The sequence below is a fragment of the Amaranthus tricolor genome, chromosome 17 (assembly GCF_026212465.1).
Source record: "Amaranthus tricolor cultivar Red isolate AtriRed21 chromosome 17, ASM2621246v1, whole genome shotgun sequence".
NCBI lineage: Eukaryota > Viridiplantae > Streptophyta > Magnoliopsida > Caryophyllales > Amaranthaceae > Amaranthus > Amaranthus tricolor.
In genome coordinates, this window is record NC_080063.1 from 15270513 (window position 1) to 15290584 (window position 20072).

At 31.6% G+C, this 20072-nt stretch overlaps 1 protein-coding gene across 3 annotated transcripts; it reads right to left on the reverse strand.

Annotated features, from left to right (window-relative positions):
- Positions 1-11854: 11854 nt before the first annotated feature.
- LOC130804600 (protein EMBRYONIC FLOWER 1) lies at positions 11855-19618 on the reverse strand. 3 transcript variants are annotated; one of them, XM_057669097.1, is made up of 6 exons: positions 19209-19618; positions 17226-17420; positions 16183-16565; positions 15888-15977; positions 13924-15056; positions 11855-13828 (listed from the first exon to the last, which is right to left on the reverse strand). In XM_057669097.1, the coding sequence occupies exons 2-6, from the start codon at positions 17387-17389 to the stop codon at positions 12299-12301; spliced, it is 3300 nt and encodes a 1099-aa protein (XP_057525080.1). In that variant the 5' UTR covers positions 17390-17420; positions 19209-19618; the 3' UTR covers positions 11855-12298. The 3 variants fall into 3 exon arrangements, with proteins under 3 accessions (XP_057525080.1, XP_057525079.1, XP_057525081.1); XM_057669096.1 differs by having other exon boundaries at positions 17226-17432; XM_057669098.1 differs by having other exon boundaries at positions 17226-17414; positions 19209-19567.
- Between the last annotated feature and the right edge of the window lie 454 nt (positions 19619-20072).

Sequence of the window (20072 nt, forward strand, 5' to 3'; positions counted from 1 at the left end):
TTGATTAATACCACTATACAACTTTTGATTAATGAAATGAAATAGAGAGAATAATATATTATACAGTTTTTGTGTATTAATGAAATGAAATAGATAAAATAAAAAGCTTAATTACAGAGAAATTTCTACACTTTAATTGAATACGTTTTGTTATTTTTCATTAATATGAAATCAAACGATAAGAGTAAATATTTTTTAAAAATTCCAAATCTATTAGTGAGAATGAAAAATTAATGAAAATACATTAAAAAAGAATAAAGTAGATTAGAAAATGACTATTTTACACCAAAACAAAAATGTAATTTTGAAAATGCATGAAAATAATTCAAAATAAAAACAAAACTTTTTTATTTAATTGAATTAAAGATTTATGCGTGGGAAGTTTCGTATATCAATTCCAGATAATCCAAGCATGGATAAGCAAGCATTAGAAAACAATGAGGGGTGGTGTCTAATTAATAATGTCACATACCAAAACTGTCTATGATAAGTAGACAATACATATTTATTGATGTTGTCTTTATTCTATAACTTGTTTTTATCATCATTTGTACCTTCTCCTCTCATTTTATTTGGGAATTTTTACTCAAATTAATGTTTTTATTTTTATTTTATTTAATGTAAGTTTAAAATCGATTATATTGTCGGATAATATTAATCACTCTAGAAAAATTTAGTTGTCACCCATTAGTTGCAAATCGATTTGATGATATTATCCGTGGTTATTCTAAGAGCTTTTTCGCATTGTCAGTGATTGTATTTGTATTGTAAAAGTTAAATTTTGTAGTATATAAAATGTAGAATTACTGACAATAACAACATTCTACTTGTTTTTATCAAGATTTTAGTTTTTGTATACAAATTGAACCGTGCGTGGATCATAGAATGGAAATATAATTTTAGTGACCCTAAATAAAAAAGATATGAGTATGTTTTTTGGACATTATTTTGAGCAAAATTCCTTTTTTTTTAAATTATATTGCAAAGTATGGTTACAAATTTAAAATAGTAGAATTACAACATTTAGAGAGATTAATTAAAGCTTTTTTTTTTTTTGAAAAAGAGATTAGTTAAAGCTTAAATGTTAAAAACATTATTGAGAAAATTTTAATATTTCTCTTGTTTATAGAAATTATATTGAGATCAATACAAATAAATTAAAGTAGTAAAATTAGTAAAAATGTTTTTACATCAAAAAAGAAAAAAGCGAAATAATAAAAAAAATTGTGAATAAAAAATTGCTGCAAGTAAAAATAAAAAAAAAACTAGACATTAATTTATTATTAATAATGATACTTTTGCTTTTTTTTGAGAGGATAATTATACTTTTTCTTTACAATATATATAATCATAAAATATCATTCAAATCTAAAACCCGAATCTTATATATCTTAGTTCGAGCAAGTAGTATTTTTCTCTAGTAAGATTATGAGCTAGGTTTTCACTCTACTTTTTCTTTTTCCAGCCTACCCTATCATTAAATAAAATAATTTATTAAAATCATATATTTTTGTCAAATCTTAGTCTAAAAAGAAATTTTTTTTAAATATTTATTATCTTCTTTAATCTTATTCATCAACCACATATTTATATTTATATTTATATTAAAAGCTTCAAATAATTGGAACGAACTGAAGAATAATCCTAGATTGAGGCAAGATGAACAAGTCGAAAGAACTATGTTTTGATAGTAACCATATATATGTATAAATTAATATCTTTATTTGTATATTATACCATCACAGTGATGCCAATGTGAAGCATTCCAAACTTTCAATTTCCAAAATATATCCTATTTTGTTGGATGGTGTGACGACAGTTATAAAATATCTGTTATTCGAGTTTCAAAAAAAAAAAAAAAATTATAGTGTAACCTAATGTTATAGAATGTTATATTACACTTACCCTGTTACTTAATAAAGTTCCTACAAAAAATATTCATAAGAATAGAAAAAAATAAAACCTTCTAAACAGTAAATATATTATTTTATTGAATAATAAATTTGATGATAATTTGTAAATTACAGTCTCAATGTTTATTTTTTGCGAATTATAACCACAAAAGTATCAAAGTCTATGTCATTTAGGCCAAATCACCGAATTGCAACCATTATGATGGTCGAAATTTTAAGTTAAGTGGTCAGAATTCTTTAATTGGGTCTAAACACTGTAGATTTTTATACTTTGGTGGCTGCAATTCATAAAAATAAACATTAAGGTTGTAACCTGTAAATCGCAAAAGTCCAAAACTTTAACGTTGTAATTTGCAAATTATTTTAATAAAGGCAAAAGTGAGAGCCATAAACATTTAAAAAATATTAAAAGAAAGTTAGTGAAAAATATGGGGACCAACACTAATAAAAAATATTTTTATAAAGTTAGTGAAAAACATGTGGGACTATAAGGAATGTAAAAAAGTTAAAATTAAGTTTGTGGAAGATATGTGAGGACCATAAGCATTATTAAAATATTAAAAAAGAATATGAAAAAGTTATTTTTGTCTAAATTATATATATATATATATATATATATATATATATATATATATATATATATATATATATATATATATATATATATATATATAAAGATTCTATATGTGAACAACATATTAAGCACCCCAAAATGACAAATCATCATCATATCCAGTGTATCATCCCGTTCATAGAAAACTATGGTTAGGGTTTAGGGAGGAAAGAAAGACGGCAACTCATACCTATAGAGGAGAGTGCAGTCAAAGAGTCACTCGACTCGAGAAATTTAAAGGAATAGAGGATGTATTAAATAATTTGGAGTGTAAATTAACAATATTATTATCTTAAATTTCTGATTGAGTTTGATCTCTTGACATGATGAATGAAATTTAAATATGTGATATTTCATCTCATTGCCTTTTAATATTAGGTCAAAAATACTAACTCAATTTAGAATTTAAACTAATTAATAATTTAGGATTAATACTCAAAATATGTTATATACTAAATTATTTCTGATTCTTGTTATAACATACTCTAGTCTTCTTTTTTATAAGGTTGAGTCGACTATCAGAAGGGCTCAATATATGTTCCACTAAATCAAATTTATTGATTATTGAATTTATTTATTAAAAAAACTAACTATTTAAAAAACATAAATTTTATTACCTTCTTTGTTCTTTTTACTTAAATTTTTCAAAAGCACATACTAGTATAGATTAAATGTACATTTTTAATTGCTAATATGTTCAGTTATATATATCATATATGATAAATATATAACGGTTGAAATTATATATTGATGAGACAAATATGAAATTGTTTCACATTTTGATGAGACAATATATGTTTTAGACAAGTCACTCATAATGTCAAAACAAAACTTGTATTGTTTATTTAAAAGCTAAATTGTAGCATTACCTCAAAAAAAAAAAAGTTAAATTGTAGCATAAAAAGACAAAAGAAGTATATATTTGCTTGAAATTGAAATTGTATTTATTGAAATTAAGATTGTAACATAAAAAACAAAACTTATATCCATTGAAATTGTAACATAAAACAAAACAAAACAAAATTAAAAATTATATATTTCTATTGACTTGTATTGAGCTTAATAATCAAGTTTATTAAAGGTGAACTGAAATAAAACAAAAAATAAAATTAAATAAGAAAGAAACATCCTTGATTAGAGCTAGGTTTGTCATTACACAAATTCTTTTGAGAAACGGTCTTTTTAAGAGATAAAATCTAATTTGGTGAGCCCATTATCATTTTTTAGATTTAATTAAGCTATAATTAGGTCTGAAAGACGTCTCCAAAAAAGACGATCTCTTAGAAGACTGGCTGTTGTCATTATTAATTTCAGACCATAGAGACTCTCAATCAATCAAACGAACTCCCATTAGAATATATAAATGACGATAATTTCAAACATTTTATATTCTTAATTTATATAAAAATAAATCAGTATGAGAAATTAAATATTTTCTTATTGACTAATCAGAGCTGCATGTGTAATTTGTTGGTGTTTGTAACAACTGAAGCATCATACATATATGATGTTGCCAAGTAAAGATTTAAGTTCGGTATTTGATTTGGTATTAATACAAAACTAAATTAAACTAAAGTAATTTCAATTTTTATTTTATAATTCAAATTCAAACTAAAATATTACTAAACTAAATTAAATTAAACCAAATTACAATCAATTAATCAAATTAGCTCAACCAATTATTAAAACTTTTGTCACAATTAATTGATTCTCAAATAAAAAAATCAAAAGTTCAATATATTAAAGACTTCAAAGTTCAAAGCATCTAATTAAATAAACCTAATTAAAAATTTCTGACGAGTTATTAGGTACTCGCTCCTTTTTATTTTGTTGGTTGTGCTTAGATTATTACATATAAGGAGAGAACATTTTTATTCATGAATATATAAAATTAATTAAGTTAAAATATATTTATGTAAAATCTTTTAAGATTCGATCAATATATATTATAATTTTAATATTTACTTGTTATAATTTGACTGAAACATATTTATAGATATTGAGTGTTGAATTATAGTTTGAAAACATCAAAAGAAAACAACTACAATTCAAAGGTTAGATATTTTTCTTTTGTTTTAATGCATGCTCTTATATTGAAATAATATTCTCAGAATAAGCTTGTACACACAATAATATTCTTAGAATAAGCTTGTACACATAGGACAACAAATATCATCTTAATGAGTACTCTAGAATACTCTTTTCTGATGTAATATAAATAAGTCTTTTCAAAAAGAAATAAAACACAAAAAGGATTTTTGCTCTTTTGCAGAATGTTTTAAATCATTCTTCCTTCTTCACATGGTATCAGGCTAGCTTTCTTCCTTCCTCTTCTCTTCTTCAATGGCGGGCACTACTCCACCGCCACCGCCGCCACCACCGGAAATCAAACCCAATTCTCCCTATTATCTTGGTTCCCAAGATAGACCGGGCGACTTTATCACTCCAACCCGATTGCAGTCCGATAATTACGATTCTTGGGCAGCTGACATTCAAATGGCCCTTGAAGCTCGCCGTAAATTCGAGTTCTTGGATGGCACCATCACTACACCTTCGCCACCATGCACCCGGTCAGACTGGACGGCCATTAATGCTATGCTAATTTCTTGGATCTCGAATACCATTGCTCCTGAAATACGCTCTTCTTTATCCAAATTTCGGGAGGCCAAGCCGTTTTGGGATCATCTTAAACACAGATATGCTCAAACTAACGGTCCGCGAATTCAACAATTGAAATCTTCAATCGCTAAGTGTGAACAATCAAAGGAGATGCCCGTCTCGATTTATTACGGTAAACTTCACTCTTTATGGCAAGAATTGGATCATCATGAACCTCTAATCTCATGCTCTATTTCTTCTTGCAATTGTGGTTGTTTACATGAAAAACGTCGAGAGCAAAATCAATTACATGAATTTTTAATGGGATTAAATTCCGATTTTTATGGGCCTTTACGAACCCAAATACTTTCGCAAGACCCTTTACCCAGTCTTGATCGTGCTTACCAGTTAGTCACTCAAGAAGAACGAGTGCGAACGTCAAGGCTCGAGGTTAATCATAAACCGCCAGATGTTCTTGGCTTTGCTGTTCATACAGAGGCAGTTCGGGTTCGTGGTTCTTCTGAGCGACCACTATGTTCTAAATGTAATAAACTTGGTCATGAAGCCTCTCGTTGTTGGGCTAATACTACTTGTGGTCATTGCAAAAAGCGAGGGCATGATTCTAGTCATTGCTATGAGTCTGTTGGTTATCCAGATAGTTGGTTTGCTGGGAAGAAAACATCCAGTCGTGGCAAAGGACAGCCGCGTGCTAATGCTGCTAGTAGTAGTTCCACCATCATTCCATCCATCTCTGCTTTTGGACAGACTTTCACTGCCGAACAATGGAAGGCATCTTAGCATAAACACATAAAAATTCAACACGATTTGGAAAAAAACAAAATATGAACCAAAAACCGAATTAAATTAATTTTATCAAAATTAAATCGACTTAAGAAAAAGACAAATCAAATCATTACTTTATTTGATTATTATGAATTTTAAGAAGTATTAGTACCCATCATTATTTCATCATCGTACTTAGTGTATTTCCGCTCATAGGAATTACGATCAAGATTTGGGAAGAGATGGAAGACGGTTACCCATACCCATAGAGGATGATACAATCAAAGAGTCACTCGGCTTGAGAAAAACCCCTAAAAAAATTTCTTGCAACGAAAAAAATTAAGTGAAACTGAACCCGCAAACCAAACCATTAGCAACAACAACCAATAAGATTAGCACTAGAGGTATTTAAAGGGCCAGGTCGAGTCATAATTTAAATGGGGCGGGTCAAAGCCCGTTTAAATACGACCCACTTTGAACCGTTTTTTAAAAGTTCATAAAATAGTTTTTTTATTATATTTTATGACCCGTTGGATCAATTCAACTATGTATATAATAATATCATATAAAAATATATAAAAAAAGTGATAAAATATTTTTTACAACCAATTCCTATAATTATTCGGCCCTTTACACAGACCCGTTAATGATCCAACCCACTAATAACCCGTTAAAATATAACCCGATTCTTGACCCGTTGGGTCGATCTGACCCGTTGAACAACTTTAATTAATACCCACAACAACACTCAATAAAATAATGAAGTCCCTTCGATAACAATACAACAAGAACCAATCCAACATTATTAGAAACAACAATAAAAAAAAAAAGTGATAAGATAAAATGAAATGAAAGACTGAAATTACATCACATGTAGTGGGGTTGATTTTGGGTTATTCACAGGAAAAAGATTATGCACTGTAGACTGTAGAGTGAATGAGCATTTGTCAGATATTTGGGTGACATAAGCCAAAAACATGATAACAACACTTCCAAGCCCTACAAATTTATGAATGCTCTTTCAAGATTCCTTACACAAACTATATTGGCACCTTCAACTATGCCCTCCTATGCCCTATGCCCTATGCCCTATGCCCTACTCCCTATGCCCTATGGCTTACCTTTGTCTCCCATTTTCTTCCTTTTTGCTCATTAGTAACTTCAACTTAATTCCCTCTACTCTTCTTTGCTTTTCATTTGGGTGTATTTCTTACCAATTAATACTCCTCTCATATTGACATTTCTTCTTACAACGTAATATTCCATTCTATTTAATTTATTATTTTATTTAGTTTTTCACACTTGTCCAATATATATATATATACACGCATATATATATATATACATATATATATATATATACACGCATATATATATACATATATATATATATACATATATATATATATATATATATATTTTGACGAATCATTTAAGATCTCACATAAATATATTTTTTTATATAGATTGATGGGAAATTATAGTTAAATTTTGACACTAAAATTCGTAAATTCTATTTGATAACATATAAAAACTGAGGGAGTACAACTGATGGTAGTAGTAGTAGTCCCTGGGTTAATAAAGTGGGATACTATAATTCTTATCCATACATTATTTATCATTTGCTCTCACTTTTAATCCTTCTCACACTGTTTGGGCTCTATTTAGTTCACCTTAAAAAATAATAAGTAAAAATCAGTTTTAATAAGTAAAATTGAGTTATAATTTATAACTAAAAATCAATTACAATTAATATAATCATTTTCAATCAGTAACTATCAATAAAAATAAGTTTTCATCAATCAATTAATTTCAATTAGTAATTTTACATCAAATAGAAACTTAATGGTTCTATCAATATTTTAATATTTGTGTCATCTCTTTAAGGACGAACGGACGACTATGTCTAGGGATGCAGGCGGGGCAGGTCTAATAGGAGACCCGTCCCATCCCCGTCCCATCGGGGCGGGGATGGGTCCCGGTTTGATGGGTTATGGGGCGGGTACGGGTATAAAATTCATACCCACCGCGGGGATGGGGATGGGGATGGGTTTTAGGTGATACCCGCGGGGATGGAATGGGGATGAGGATGAGGATGGGAATGCGAAATGGAATTGGATAGTGATGAGATTATTCTAGATTGATTTACTTTGGATGATTTTGAGTTGATGTTGAAATACTTTTGTTTTAGACATGTATTTTTGTTTGAGACTTGATTATATGTTTGTTTGAGACTTTGGATATGTAATTGTTTGAAACTTTGGATGGGTGATGGGGCGGGGATGGTTTTAGGTACAAACCCATCGGGCGGGGACGGGGAAAAAAATTATACCCACCGCGGTGATGGGGACGGGGATGGGTATTGCATTAACAAATGGGGATGGGGATGAGAATTCCAATACCCGCCCCGCCCCGTCCCGTTTGCATCCCTAACTATGTCACATTAATTCTTAAGCAATCAAAGAAAGCTCGTTCGTATGTATTGCCTTCCATCACTTCATGACATATTTATTACAGCTGGTCTTGTACGAGACGACCTCATAATAAAATCGTCGATTTTGACCGGCTCAATTCGCACGTGTTACAACCTTATATGCTTTCTCTCATTTTTTTTTCATTTTCTGGGCATTATTCAATTTTGATTCTAAAGGTATCAATTTCAACTTAAAAGTAAACTTTAAACAGATCAATTACAATAAAAAATTTCAATTTGGACCTATAATTGATCAATTTTGATGCTAAACTAATCAATTTCTACCTAATTATGGTTCTGTTTCACAATTTCAGAACGGAGTTAATGAAATGATATTATTTTATCATTTTATGGATGAATTTCAAACAACAAATGAATGGTCAATAACATCATCAATAATAGTGTTAAAACATTGTACAATACAAATACTCTTATTCAATGCAACATGATGGTTCTAATAGAACATAAGAGTACTTGTACTCTTTAATTATCGATCAATAATAATGATATTTTTCATTCCTTAACACGTTTATATATATATTTGTAAATAATTCAAATTGAATATGTTAATAGTTAAATTATGACATTAAATTGACAATTGACATTTTATGATCTAACTTAATTTTGAACGTATAAGCTTCAATTATCGTTTTCAACTAAGTATTCAAAGTCTATAAAGATATTATATAGGTTTTAGTTTAAATTGAATATGTTAATAGTTAAATTATGACATAAATTTGACAATGATGCGTTATAATCTAACTCAATTTTGAACTTTTAATCTTCAATTATCGTTTTAAAAATAAGTATTCAAATTATTTAGATATATTGTTTAACATTTAGTTCAAATTTAATATTTTAATAGTTTTAACACTATTATTGATAGTTTTATTGACCATTCATTTGTTGTTTGAAATTCATCCATAAAATGATAGAATAATACCATTTTATAAAATTTTGATCTAAAATTGTGAAACAAAACCATATTTAGGTAGAAATTGATCAGTTTAACGTCAAAATTGATCACTTATAGGTCCAAATTGAAATTTTTTATTTTAATTGATCTGTTTTAAGTATTACTTTACGTTGAAATTGATACCTTAAGGTCAAAATTGATAAATATCCAGAAAATGAAAAAAAAAAAACGAGAAAAAGCGTGTGATGTTGTTACACGCACGAATTGGATCGTCCCAAATTGACGGTTTCATAATGAGACCGTCTCATCCAAGTTTTTTGTATATTTATTAAATTGGGCAAAAAACATAGAAAAATAATTTAGAATAGAATTTAAACTCGAGTTAAAGAATAATTACATAAAAGTTTGAAGATATAATTAGAAAGAATCACAAGACTAAGAACATGGAAGAGATAGAGTTATAGGAGTATGATATACATGTCGATGCTTGGATTGGCTCAATTACAAATAAATGCATGAGGGCAAAATAAGCATTTGAAAGACTGCTTAACTGAGTAATTGGCTAGCTCGATCGAGACACCTTGGCTGAAAACATTTTGTTTTGCTTCTTCTTGGTCGCTGGATCGAGCCTGATCCAACTAGTTCAATACTCCCGCTTTGATGTGAACTTCTTGACCATGTTGGCAGAATTATTAACTGTTTGTTTGGTAATTAGTATTAAATGTTGGGAATGTTAATGGATAGTTAGCGTAATTTTGGTAGAAATATTTTTTGACAAATTTAATGACTATGCTTATTCTCCTTCAAGAATCACATTTTCTTCACAAAATTTATTTCAATGCATTACCATTTGAGCATATGGTATTAAGTGGTAATGAAAAATTGTGAACAAAAAATTTTTTAATGATTAAACGTTCATTACCATGGGAATCATGATACATATCATGAAAGTTTACACTACAAATTATTTCCATTGCCACTAATTATTCAGTTAGTCTCTTGAGAGACCGTCTCTTTGAGAGACATATTTTAAACGCGGCCCATTAAAAATTAATGTCTACTTACATTATTCTTAATGCTTACTTACCATATCCTTAATGCCTACTTTTAATATCTTAAATGTTTACTTACATTATTCTTAATGCCTATTTACAATATTTTTAAAAAAATATAATGGGTTGGCCCAATTAGAGATGGTCTCTCAAAGAGACCGCCTCTCACAAGAATTTGTGTTGATCAAACGGGCCCATTGCTACCTGTTAAGCAAAAGTAGTTGCTTTACCAGAGTAAACAACTACTCTTATTAGAGACCGTTTCCCAAAGAAGCGACCTCAAAACAAGAAGTTCACATTTTTATTTTCACTTTAATTTGTAATAGTTGGGTTATTTAGCCCATATATTTAATGCATCTATCAGAGAGACCGTCTATCACAAAAATTTGTGGAGTAAATGGTAACTGGCTATTACTCCTCTAAAACCTTATTATTCCCAAGGGATTTATGGCTGATTCTTGTTGGTGGACATGAAGTCCAATTCACTGGTCATTTGTAGTTTTTTAGACTGGTCGACCCAAATGCTTAAATGGGCCCATTTTGAACCTTTTTTTTTTCTAAAAAAAAATTTGAAATGAAAAGCAAAAAAAATTTGAAAAATTCACATAATAGTCAAAGTTTCAAAATATTTCCCAAGATAAGCAATTTTTCCCCAAAGCAGAGGTTCGGCTTATTTGCTGTTAGTAACAGTGAATAGAGAAGCTTGGTCAAAAAAAGTCAAGGTCTTTATTCGTTGTTACTAATAGCGAACAAAGATTTTGACCCTTTTTTGACCAAGCTTTTGTGTTCACTGTTACTAACCGCGAATAAGCCGAACCTTTGCTTTGGGAAAAAACTGCTTATCTTGGGAAATATTTTGAAACTTTGGCTATTATGTGAAATTTTTATATTTTTTTGCTTATTTGTTTCAAATTTTCTTCTTTTTTCAACTTGTGTTGTATGAGACCGTCTTATCATAATACCGACTCATAATAAATTTATTTTTCTAATTGATCATTTTTAAATTGTAAATGAGTTATAAGTGATCAATTTTTTTTGGTTTATACAAGTGATCACTTTAAAACAATAAAAAATGACCACTTTAAAATTGTTATTGATCACTTTAACGTTGCCATAAATTCTCAAATGACACAGTCTCACGGTAAAATTATCTTTATTAGGCTTGCTCAATGTAAATGTACTTTCTTAAAGTAAATACTTGCAATTTTAAAGTGATACAATTAGGAAAATTGACCAATTATATAAGCTCATCTCATAATAAGACGGTGTCATACAAGAATTGCTATATAAGTTATCACTTTAAACAATAAACGTATATTGAGCTAGCTCAATAAAAATAGTCTCATCATAAGACCATCTATTTTGTAAATCACAAAAATTTTTGTAAGAGACGGTCTCTTTGAGAGACCATTTCTAATTGAGTAAGCTCATTATCATCTTTTTGTTTAATTAATTTTTAATGGGTTATGCCTGAAAGATATCTCTAAAAAAGACGGTATTTCAAGAGACCAGCTGTTTGTGAATTTGTGTCCTTTTTTAACATAATAATTTGAGCCTATACCCCAAAACAGGGCAGAAGAATTTTGAGAACCATCTCACTTACAATTAGAATACAGTCAAATGGAGGTTCCAATCTCTTCTTTACAAACCATCCAAATGGATTAGATCTCAACAAAACCTATGTAAATACATGACCATTTTGTTACTATACCATTATTAGTAACATAAATTACTACATATTTAGTTTATTCCCTTTAAGGAAAGGATCTTAGTACAACTCTACTAGGCTACAACTACAAGTAATAACCTTAGCAACAAAAACAGATGTATGTTTGGTTTTTTGATGAAGAGATTCTTCCAACTTTCTGGAATTTCTCCATTCATTTATTTATGATCTTAAAGGCTTTATATGTTCCTTTGTGTTCATCGATCAAAATGTGTCAATAATACTTAAGGTTTTCTCTGCTTTTCGCGGTCTTTACCAGGAACAGGAAGGTTATGCTTGTTTAGCTTGACGTCTTGTCGCTTTGAATCTTCCCTGAGCCGCGATGATTTTACACGAGGCTTTCCCCGAGGCTTCAAATCCTCTGGCCCGATCATATACCGAGACATCTTCTTCAAGTCATTAAACTCGCTTGGATTCTGGTTCAACTTGCAAATCATTGTCTCAGGGGTTGGCGAAATAGTCCTCTCATCACGTCTTACTCCTCCCCGAACCAGGAAGCTAGAAGTTGGCAAAGGAGTTGGATAGGACTGGGAGGGATGTGCTATAACAAATGGGTTTTTCCCCTTATCCAAAGAAGAACCCTTTACATGCCTTGTTTGAGGAGCTTGAAGGGAAAAATGTGAATTCTCGATGTTCCTTTGCCCTCGCAATGTCAATGGAATAGGTCCCAGGAATCCGGTGCCAGTGCTATTGTTATTCTTTCGAATATTACCCGCGTCATTCTGAAAGGTAGAAGGAAAAGATCGAGCTATGGGAATTGGTGTCGGGTAACATGGATGATGAGCAGTCTTTTGAATATTATCGATAATTAGGTGCCTTGAGCTAGTAGCGGCCACACCTTGTTGAGGGGGAGCCAAGGACAAGACGGCTGCATCCTGTATTTTGGCGGCGTTTTGCATCATGCTTAGTAAATGCATAGCAGAAATGGCATCATTGGTATACCCATCAACCGAACCTGCAGAAGTTTCCAAATGTGCTCCAACGCTGTACCGGTTAGAGAAATTAAGATTCTGCTGTTTCCCGATGCTCACAGAACCCGGTGCATTGAAATTCAAGATGCCGCTAGAAGTGTGATGGTGGCCAAATTTAGTCTTGTGTGGGTGTGCGACCATCTGTGAGTTTGCGATTCCCAAAGGCACACGGCTTGCTGTTACAGGGGGCCATACGCTGGAGGCCTCAGGAGTATTCGGTCTTGGAAATGTATATGACTCTAGTGGTTGGAAATAATTTGGAGAGTATCTTTGTGTCGCTTCCATACTAAAATTCCTATTCCAATTGTTTAAATCCAAGCCACGAGGGAAATTGTGCTCTTGGGTTTGTATAGGCGAGATAAACCTTGCGGAAATTGGATTTTCTCTCGGATGACAACCTGGGACACTAGGAGAGTTGCGGTTATAGTCAGAGAAACGAACCATATTACCATTCACTATGCACTTTCTAGGATTAGGAGTTGTCGGATTTTGCATGCTCAGAAAATGAGATTGCCCAAATTTTTTCCAGTATTCACCGTAAGTATTGACTCGATCATCTCGGGTATATTTTCCCGAGTTACCTGGGGGTGCTGGGTTATCTTGCTTTTCTTTCAGGTCACCGAAATGCCTCTCATATTGATTCTTAGCCATAAGCTCCACAATATCCATCGGTATGTCGTCTGGAACTTTGTCGTCTGTTGGGATACTGTTTATATCAATATCATGCTTGCGCCTCCGAACTTCACTCATCTGTTCTTTTCCATTTCGAACTTGATTCGACACCTACACATTAATATACATAAACATCAAGAATCAACAAACATACTTTCAGTGGCGGATCCAGGATTCAAAATTATAGATTCGTATCATATGCAAACCTGCAGAGGAGTATCCTGTTCCTGTGGCAGAGGACTGTTCTCTTCAGCTTCTGGGGTCCCGGATTTTTTCTTCAAATTAGTCGTCTCCCCATTTTGATCAATAAAGTCTCCTTTGAAAGCTACACTAGTCTCCTTGATATTAATTCTATTTTCGGAATGTTTTCCCTCAACAAGCAGAGATGACGGGAGACAGAGTCCATCGTCTAGAACACGAGCCTGAGCCTGACAGTTCCTGTTAATAATGAAACTTGTGGGAACCTGGAGATCATTTTCATCAACGTTTGGAATGTTGTGTGCAGGACTTTTCTCGACTCTTTGGGTCGTTATAAAGTCTTTAGGCACCCGGGGTATTGAACACATTGTCTCCTTCCCTGTTTGAGTTCCTCTCTTCTTGGTCACAACCGAACTTCTCTCAATCAGCCGATCAGTTTTTCGCACCATATTTTCTGATCTTGAAATGATCTTCTGCCGAGAAATTGAAGTAGCAGTACCACCATGATCAAGTTTACTCTTCTTACTCAGCCTCGTCTCAAGTAAAGGGATTTTAGACTTGCATCGCCTTTTCACCAAAGCTTTCGAGATTATCTCTGTTGAATAATCATCCGATTCAGTACTAGACTCTGAATCATACTCCGAATTTCCACTATCTGCAATCCTGATCTCCATCGATTTCAACCCCTCCTCTTCATATCCCAACTTCTTTCGTTTAACTTTCTCGTCCAAACAATTACTCAATGAAGGATTCTTCTTCCTTCCCTTACCAAGATTTTGAGTTTCGGGCACTCTCAATAATTCACTCAAAAGCCTCGTTTTTGGGAATTTCCTACGCTCTGCCCCTAAATAATCGTCATCATCTTCAGATAATACATCGTTACTATTAATGGTAATCAAGGCTCCGTTATTTTCATCATACAGAGCTTCTCCACTGCACTCGTTCAGATCCGGTAAGTTCACTACACGAGTTTTTCTGTCAATGCTCGGTACATCATTTACCTCCACTCCTACAACATTGTTTGCCAAATCTGCAAGCTGATTCTCTTGAGAACGCCCTGCTTTCGTTCCATCCTCTCTACACTCGTTTTGAACGGCTTCAATGTTTCCATTTCCATTGCATCTTACTCCTACCGCCCCAACTGCACAAACATCATAGCACCATTATTATGATACATCATACAAGGCCGGCCTTAAACTTTTGGGGCCCGCGGCGAAATTTTAAGTTGGGGCCCTTTGAAATATTAATAGAACTATGGTATAACAATCGTTCATATACCAAGTAATAAACCGAACATTGTATGACTATCTTGTAAGTTAAAAAAATGCAACATTGAATTGAAAGAACACTAAAAACGTCAAATACCTTATACCTTGTTTCTACGAATATTTCTTGGTCTTTTTCTTACTACTATGACAATAATTGAATTCATTGCCTTTAGCAAATAATGTCGCCACAAATAAAGGGTATCTTAACCATCATACCCAAGAAACAAGAAGCTTTGTTAGGGCGTGTTGGATTTTCATGGCTTCAGTCAGTTTCATCATCAAATAATTCTCCATTTCCTCCATTTTTGTATACCATTTTCAAGTAAAAATTACCTCTATACAAAACCCAATTTAATGAAAATAAACAATATCAATAACCAATTCAGTGACAAGTACATAGAAAATAAATATTTTGATGTATCCAAGAAATCAAAGTCCATTTATTGGGAGGGTTAGTTCCTTGGAAAACAAACGTACTTAAATTGGGCCCTTAAATTAACTCAATTTTACTTAACATTCTTGGACCCTGGGCGGTGGCTCCTCTTGCCCACCCCCAGGGTTGTCAGCCCTAACATCATATTACATATCACAGAGTTTCAACCATTAATGGTTAAGTTGGTTCCTTGACATGTTGTCATTAGAACAGTTCATCGCAACACAATAGATAGCAACATGGTAAATTAAAGCAAATCAAAATTTAACACCTTCATCAGCAACCGGGCTATCTTCACTTTTTCCACCAGTTTGCTGCAGATATCCTTGAATTGATTCCTTGACAAAGCCATTTTCCCGAGCTGAGGGAAAAGTATAACATACAATTAATCTTCAAATCCCCTACTTTACGCTTTCATATAACGCAAGGTGCGTAAAATGCTCCTCCGTCCCTTTGAATTTGCTACCACATTCAAAGGCACAGAGGAGTAAATCTCATAAGAATCATATCTCACTTATTGACAGTAAAATTAGCACACCACAACATATATAAAGGTTGGCAAGAACCTGAATGTGCTGCAGGCTTATCTTCAACATAAGCCTTGCCTTTTCCTTTTGGATCAGCAAACACATTATTAAGAAAGTTTCGATTCTCGTTCGAATCAATAGAAGTACTAGTGTCCGCATTGAGCCCTCTAGGAGCATACACCTTTGAAGATTCCCCTACCAGTGGCAATGAAGTTTCTGCAACCTCATCAGGCTTCTGACTTTCAATATTTTCGACACCACACGAAGTACTAGCTTCCGGGACACAACTAACACACTGCCACCACCTAAACTTGGGAACCACCATAGGAGGAAGCTCAATACAAAGTGGATCAATGGAGTCCTTAAGTGTGAATGGATAGCAAAGTTTTGGATCCTTTTTGCGCACTTCTGATACATAGCCTCTGAACAACATAATAGTGTTAATTTTATAACCTATAAGAGCTACAAGACGACAAATCATCAATGAAAGAGACAAAATCGAAAGCTTAACCAACTTATAGCTATCATCAATTATTTCTTACAAGCATGGAAATCACTAGAAAACATGTAGGTTGAATGCAACAAAAATCTAAAGCGAACACTTATGCAACCTTCTACTAATCTGTGAAAAATGTCAATAAGTCAATTCAACTAAAAATTAAAGCTGATGGTTAAGATTGTATGATATGCTATATATTCTATCATGCACAGGGGGTCTTTGAGAATATGCGAGGTGATCGACTGCACAGAGCCCCTCTTTCTCCCATATATGAAAAAGTTAATCAAAATAAGAAAATATTAAATTTATTAATAAAATAAATATATTTACTATAAACAAGGTGCAAAATAAAAGTTTTGCACAGGACCCTAAATTTTTCAAGACGGCCCCGTCACACAAGCGCCCTGTAGGCTAAGAGTATGGATGCAGCACAAGACTTTCTTATACTTAGCGCTAAACGTGAATGGTATTCAAACCCATAATCTTTTTATCATGTTGGCTTCTATGAAATCTAAGTACAGTGAGCCTAGGTTTCGGATATGGTTATATAGTCTATCAAACAAACCAAAGGCTAGAATCATACCGTATAGAGAAATGCCTGCATTTCTCTGGCGTCTCCTCACGATTCTCGGCAGAAGTGTCATTCACAGGTACCAAATCCATTGATGAAGCATGCAATGTTATGGATTTAGAAGCAAGATTGGATTCACTTTGTTGATTAAACGACTCCAAAATAGCACTTGCCATGTTGAATGATCTTCACATACACGACCTAAACCTTCAGATCATTCTTGTTAAGAACCGTAAAAAGATACAACCTTTAGAAGCTTCTCGATAAAAACCTTAGCACTATGTATAAGAATAGACAACAATATATAATATACCGTGGGGCTTGACCAAAATGTCCAATAAGCTATTTTAAACGATAAATAAATTATTTTGCAATAATATATATTCTATCATAGGAATGTTTATCTCACATCACTAAATTAAATATGGTGTGAACACTTTATAAGTCATTGGAGTCCTTCCTTTCCATTATCATATGGTTTTAAAATGGTATCTACTCGACTTATGAAGTATATGGACCTCGTGTTTTGTTGATTTTATATTTTGGCATTCACTATAACTTCAAGGTAAATTTTACAATATAAGCTTTCAGGTAAATTTTACAATATAAGCTTTAAAGTGTATTACAAAACCCTTGCTACATAATTTAAACGTGTAATGGATCTTACTACGAATAATTGAGTTTGAATAGTTAAACATCTATGTCAAAGAAAGTATTTATAGAGGTAAATTATAATAATTAAGTGAGATTAATTAATTACTAAGACATCTATGCCTTCCCCCTCTTTGCAAAAACATTAATTTTTGAACCCTTTTAGATTACAAGCATACACTTTGTATAGGATTAACTCTTACAGGTGGGAAATGAATATAATAAATTTGAAATAATACATTAAATTCTAATTAAATTTTTATGACATCAAAGAAATAACCTTTATATCCAAAATGGTAATCAATCTAAGTATAAACAACACCACATGAAATCTTAGAAAAAGAGATAAATTATTATATATGTAAGTATCAAATAAAAGAGATTAAATACTAGAAAATGAAAAAGAATAAGTTTTTACACTAAAAAAGCTTGTGATTTGACACCAAACCTCAATGGAGAAAAATCGTGGATGCAAGAATTATCAAACAAAAGCCATAATCACAAGTTTGAAAATAAAACATCAAGTGTGGCCCATGATCACTAAGTGGCTTGACCTTTGTAAAGCATTAGTGATTTGACATCCTCTAAGGCAAAAAATGTTTGGAGTTAAGGATTCAATTAAGGACTAATGATTTATAATTGAAAAGCTAGCAATAAAATTAAGTCAATCATACGAATTCATTATAGAAAAGCAAACCCTAGATCCAAAATGATAACAAGGATTATAGGAACTAGAAGACAATTGATTGAAAGAAGCAAGATTTGATGATAACTAATCCATTCAAGTAAATGCCTAAAAACCCACAAATGATTTGAATTTATTTTCAATTTTGATTTGAGAAAGTCATTAGGGTTTTCTTAATTTGGAAAAGAATCAATTTTACATAAAATATAAAATCTATTGAATTTTGTAAAATTGAGAACACCCAATAAACCCAGTTCTTACAAGAAAGTTTTAGCCTCAATAGACAAAGAAAGGAATCAACTTTAATACTAGATAATAAAAATTTAGGGTTAAACTCAAATACCCAGAAAAAATTTAATAAAATTTAGGGTTTTTTTAGAAATGTTTTTTAAATATGAAATAATAATAATCAGGTATTCAACTAGAATTATAAAAATGAGAGCTACCAATAATTACTAGAGGATAAAATAAAAGTTATAATAGGTAAGAAATAGTACTAGCTACCAAAACAAAAGGAATTAGTAAAGTTATAATCTTTCTATCAAAATAAAAAATGAAAAAAATAGCAAAATAAACTCAGCTAAAAACAATAAAAATATGAACAAATTGAAGGAAAAAAAACCCACAAAAATTTATGGAAAAAGAGAGAGAAAACTGACCTGGGTAATCTCAGAAAAGAGGAAAAATCAAGAAGATGGCTTGACTTGGATCTGAAACGGCGCCGTTTTAAACTCCAAAGAAGAGAGAGAAAGCTCCACCATCAACTCAAAGGTGGAAACTTTAAGATAAGATTCCTAATATATAGAGATGAATTTGATGAAGAAATTAGACAAAACCCTAACTTTTTTAATTTTAATTTTGTGGGTATTAGAAGGGATGGGAGTAGATGAGGTTTTTGATTCTCTAAAGAAGAGGAGAGAGAAAGTAGAAGTGAGAGAAAATGGAGAGACTGAAAATGAGAGAAATAGAAAGAGAGAGAGAGAGAGCTGAGAGAGAAAGAGCCTTCTATGCTTTTTTTTAATCTAGTTGATGTTGTTTGTCCTTGAAAGGTGGTTTTGTTGTATTGAACAACACACATCTCAATGTCCCCATCTTACCCTCCTTTTAGTATACCTCTATTTATACAAAATTAATACTCCTACTTCAAATAAAATAAATGTCAATAGTTTTAATACACAAAATAATTGACAATATGGTACTAGGAACGATTTTTTTTTACAAAAAAATAATATTTCAATTTAGTCTATAGTGTTTGCTAGATGAGTCGGTTAAAACTTAAAACAACAAGCTAAGTTGTTCCCACTAGTAAGTTTAAAGTCATGAGTTGGTCAAATTAATTAATAAAATCAGCTGATTAAATATGTCACTCTATAATTAAAAATGATAAATTTAATTTTTTAACTTTATTTATAATAATAAAAAAGATTTTTTCTTATTTTTATCATAATTTGTTATTCTATTTGTAAATAAGAGTTCAAATTTAAAGTATGATAGACTATCAAAAGAAAAAAGAAAAAATTTAA

Coding starts and splice junctions, on each gene's coding strand:
- LOC130804600 (XM_057669097.1), bottom strand. CDS start 17,389: ATGGCAAGTGCTATTTTGGAGTCGTTTAATCAACAAAGTGAATCCAAT. Junction 15,057..15,887: donor TAGCCCGGTTGCTGATGAAG/GTGTTAAATTTT, acceptor ATGTTTGTGCAG/TTGGGGCGGTAGGAGTAAGA. Junction 13,829..13,923: donor AACAGGATACTCCTCTGCAG/GTTTGCATATGA, acceptor ATTAATGTGTAG/GTGTCGAATCAAGTTCGAAA.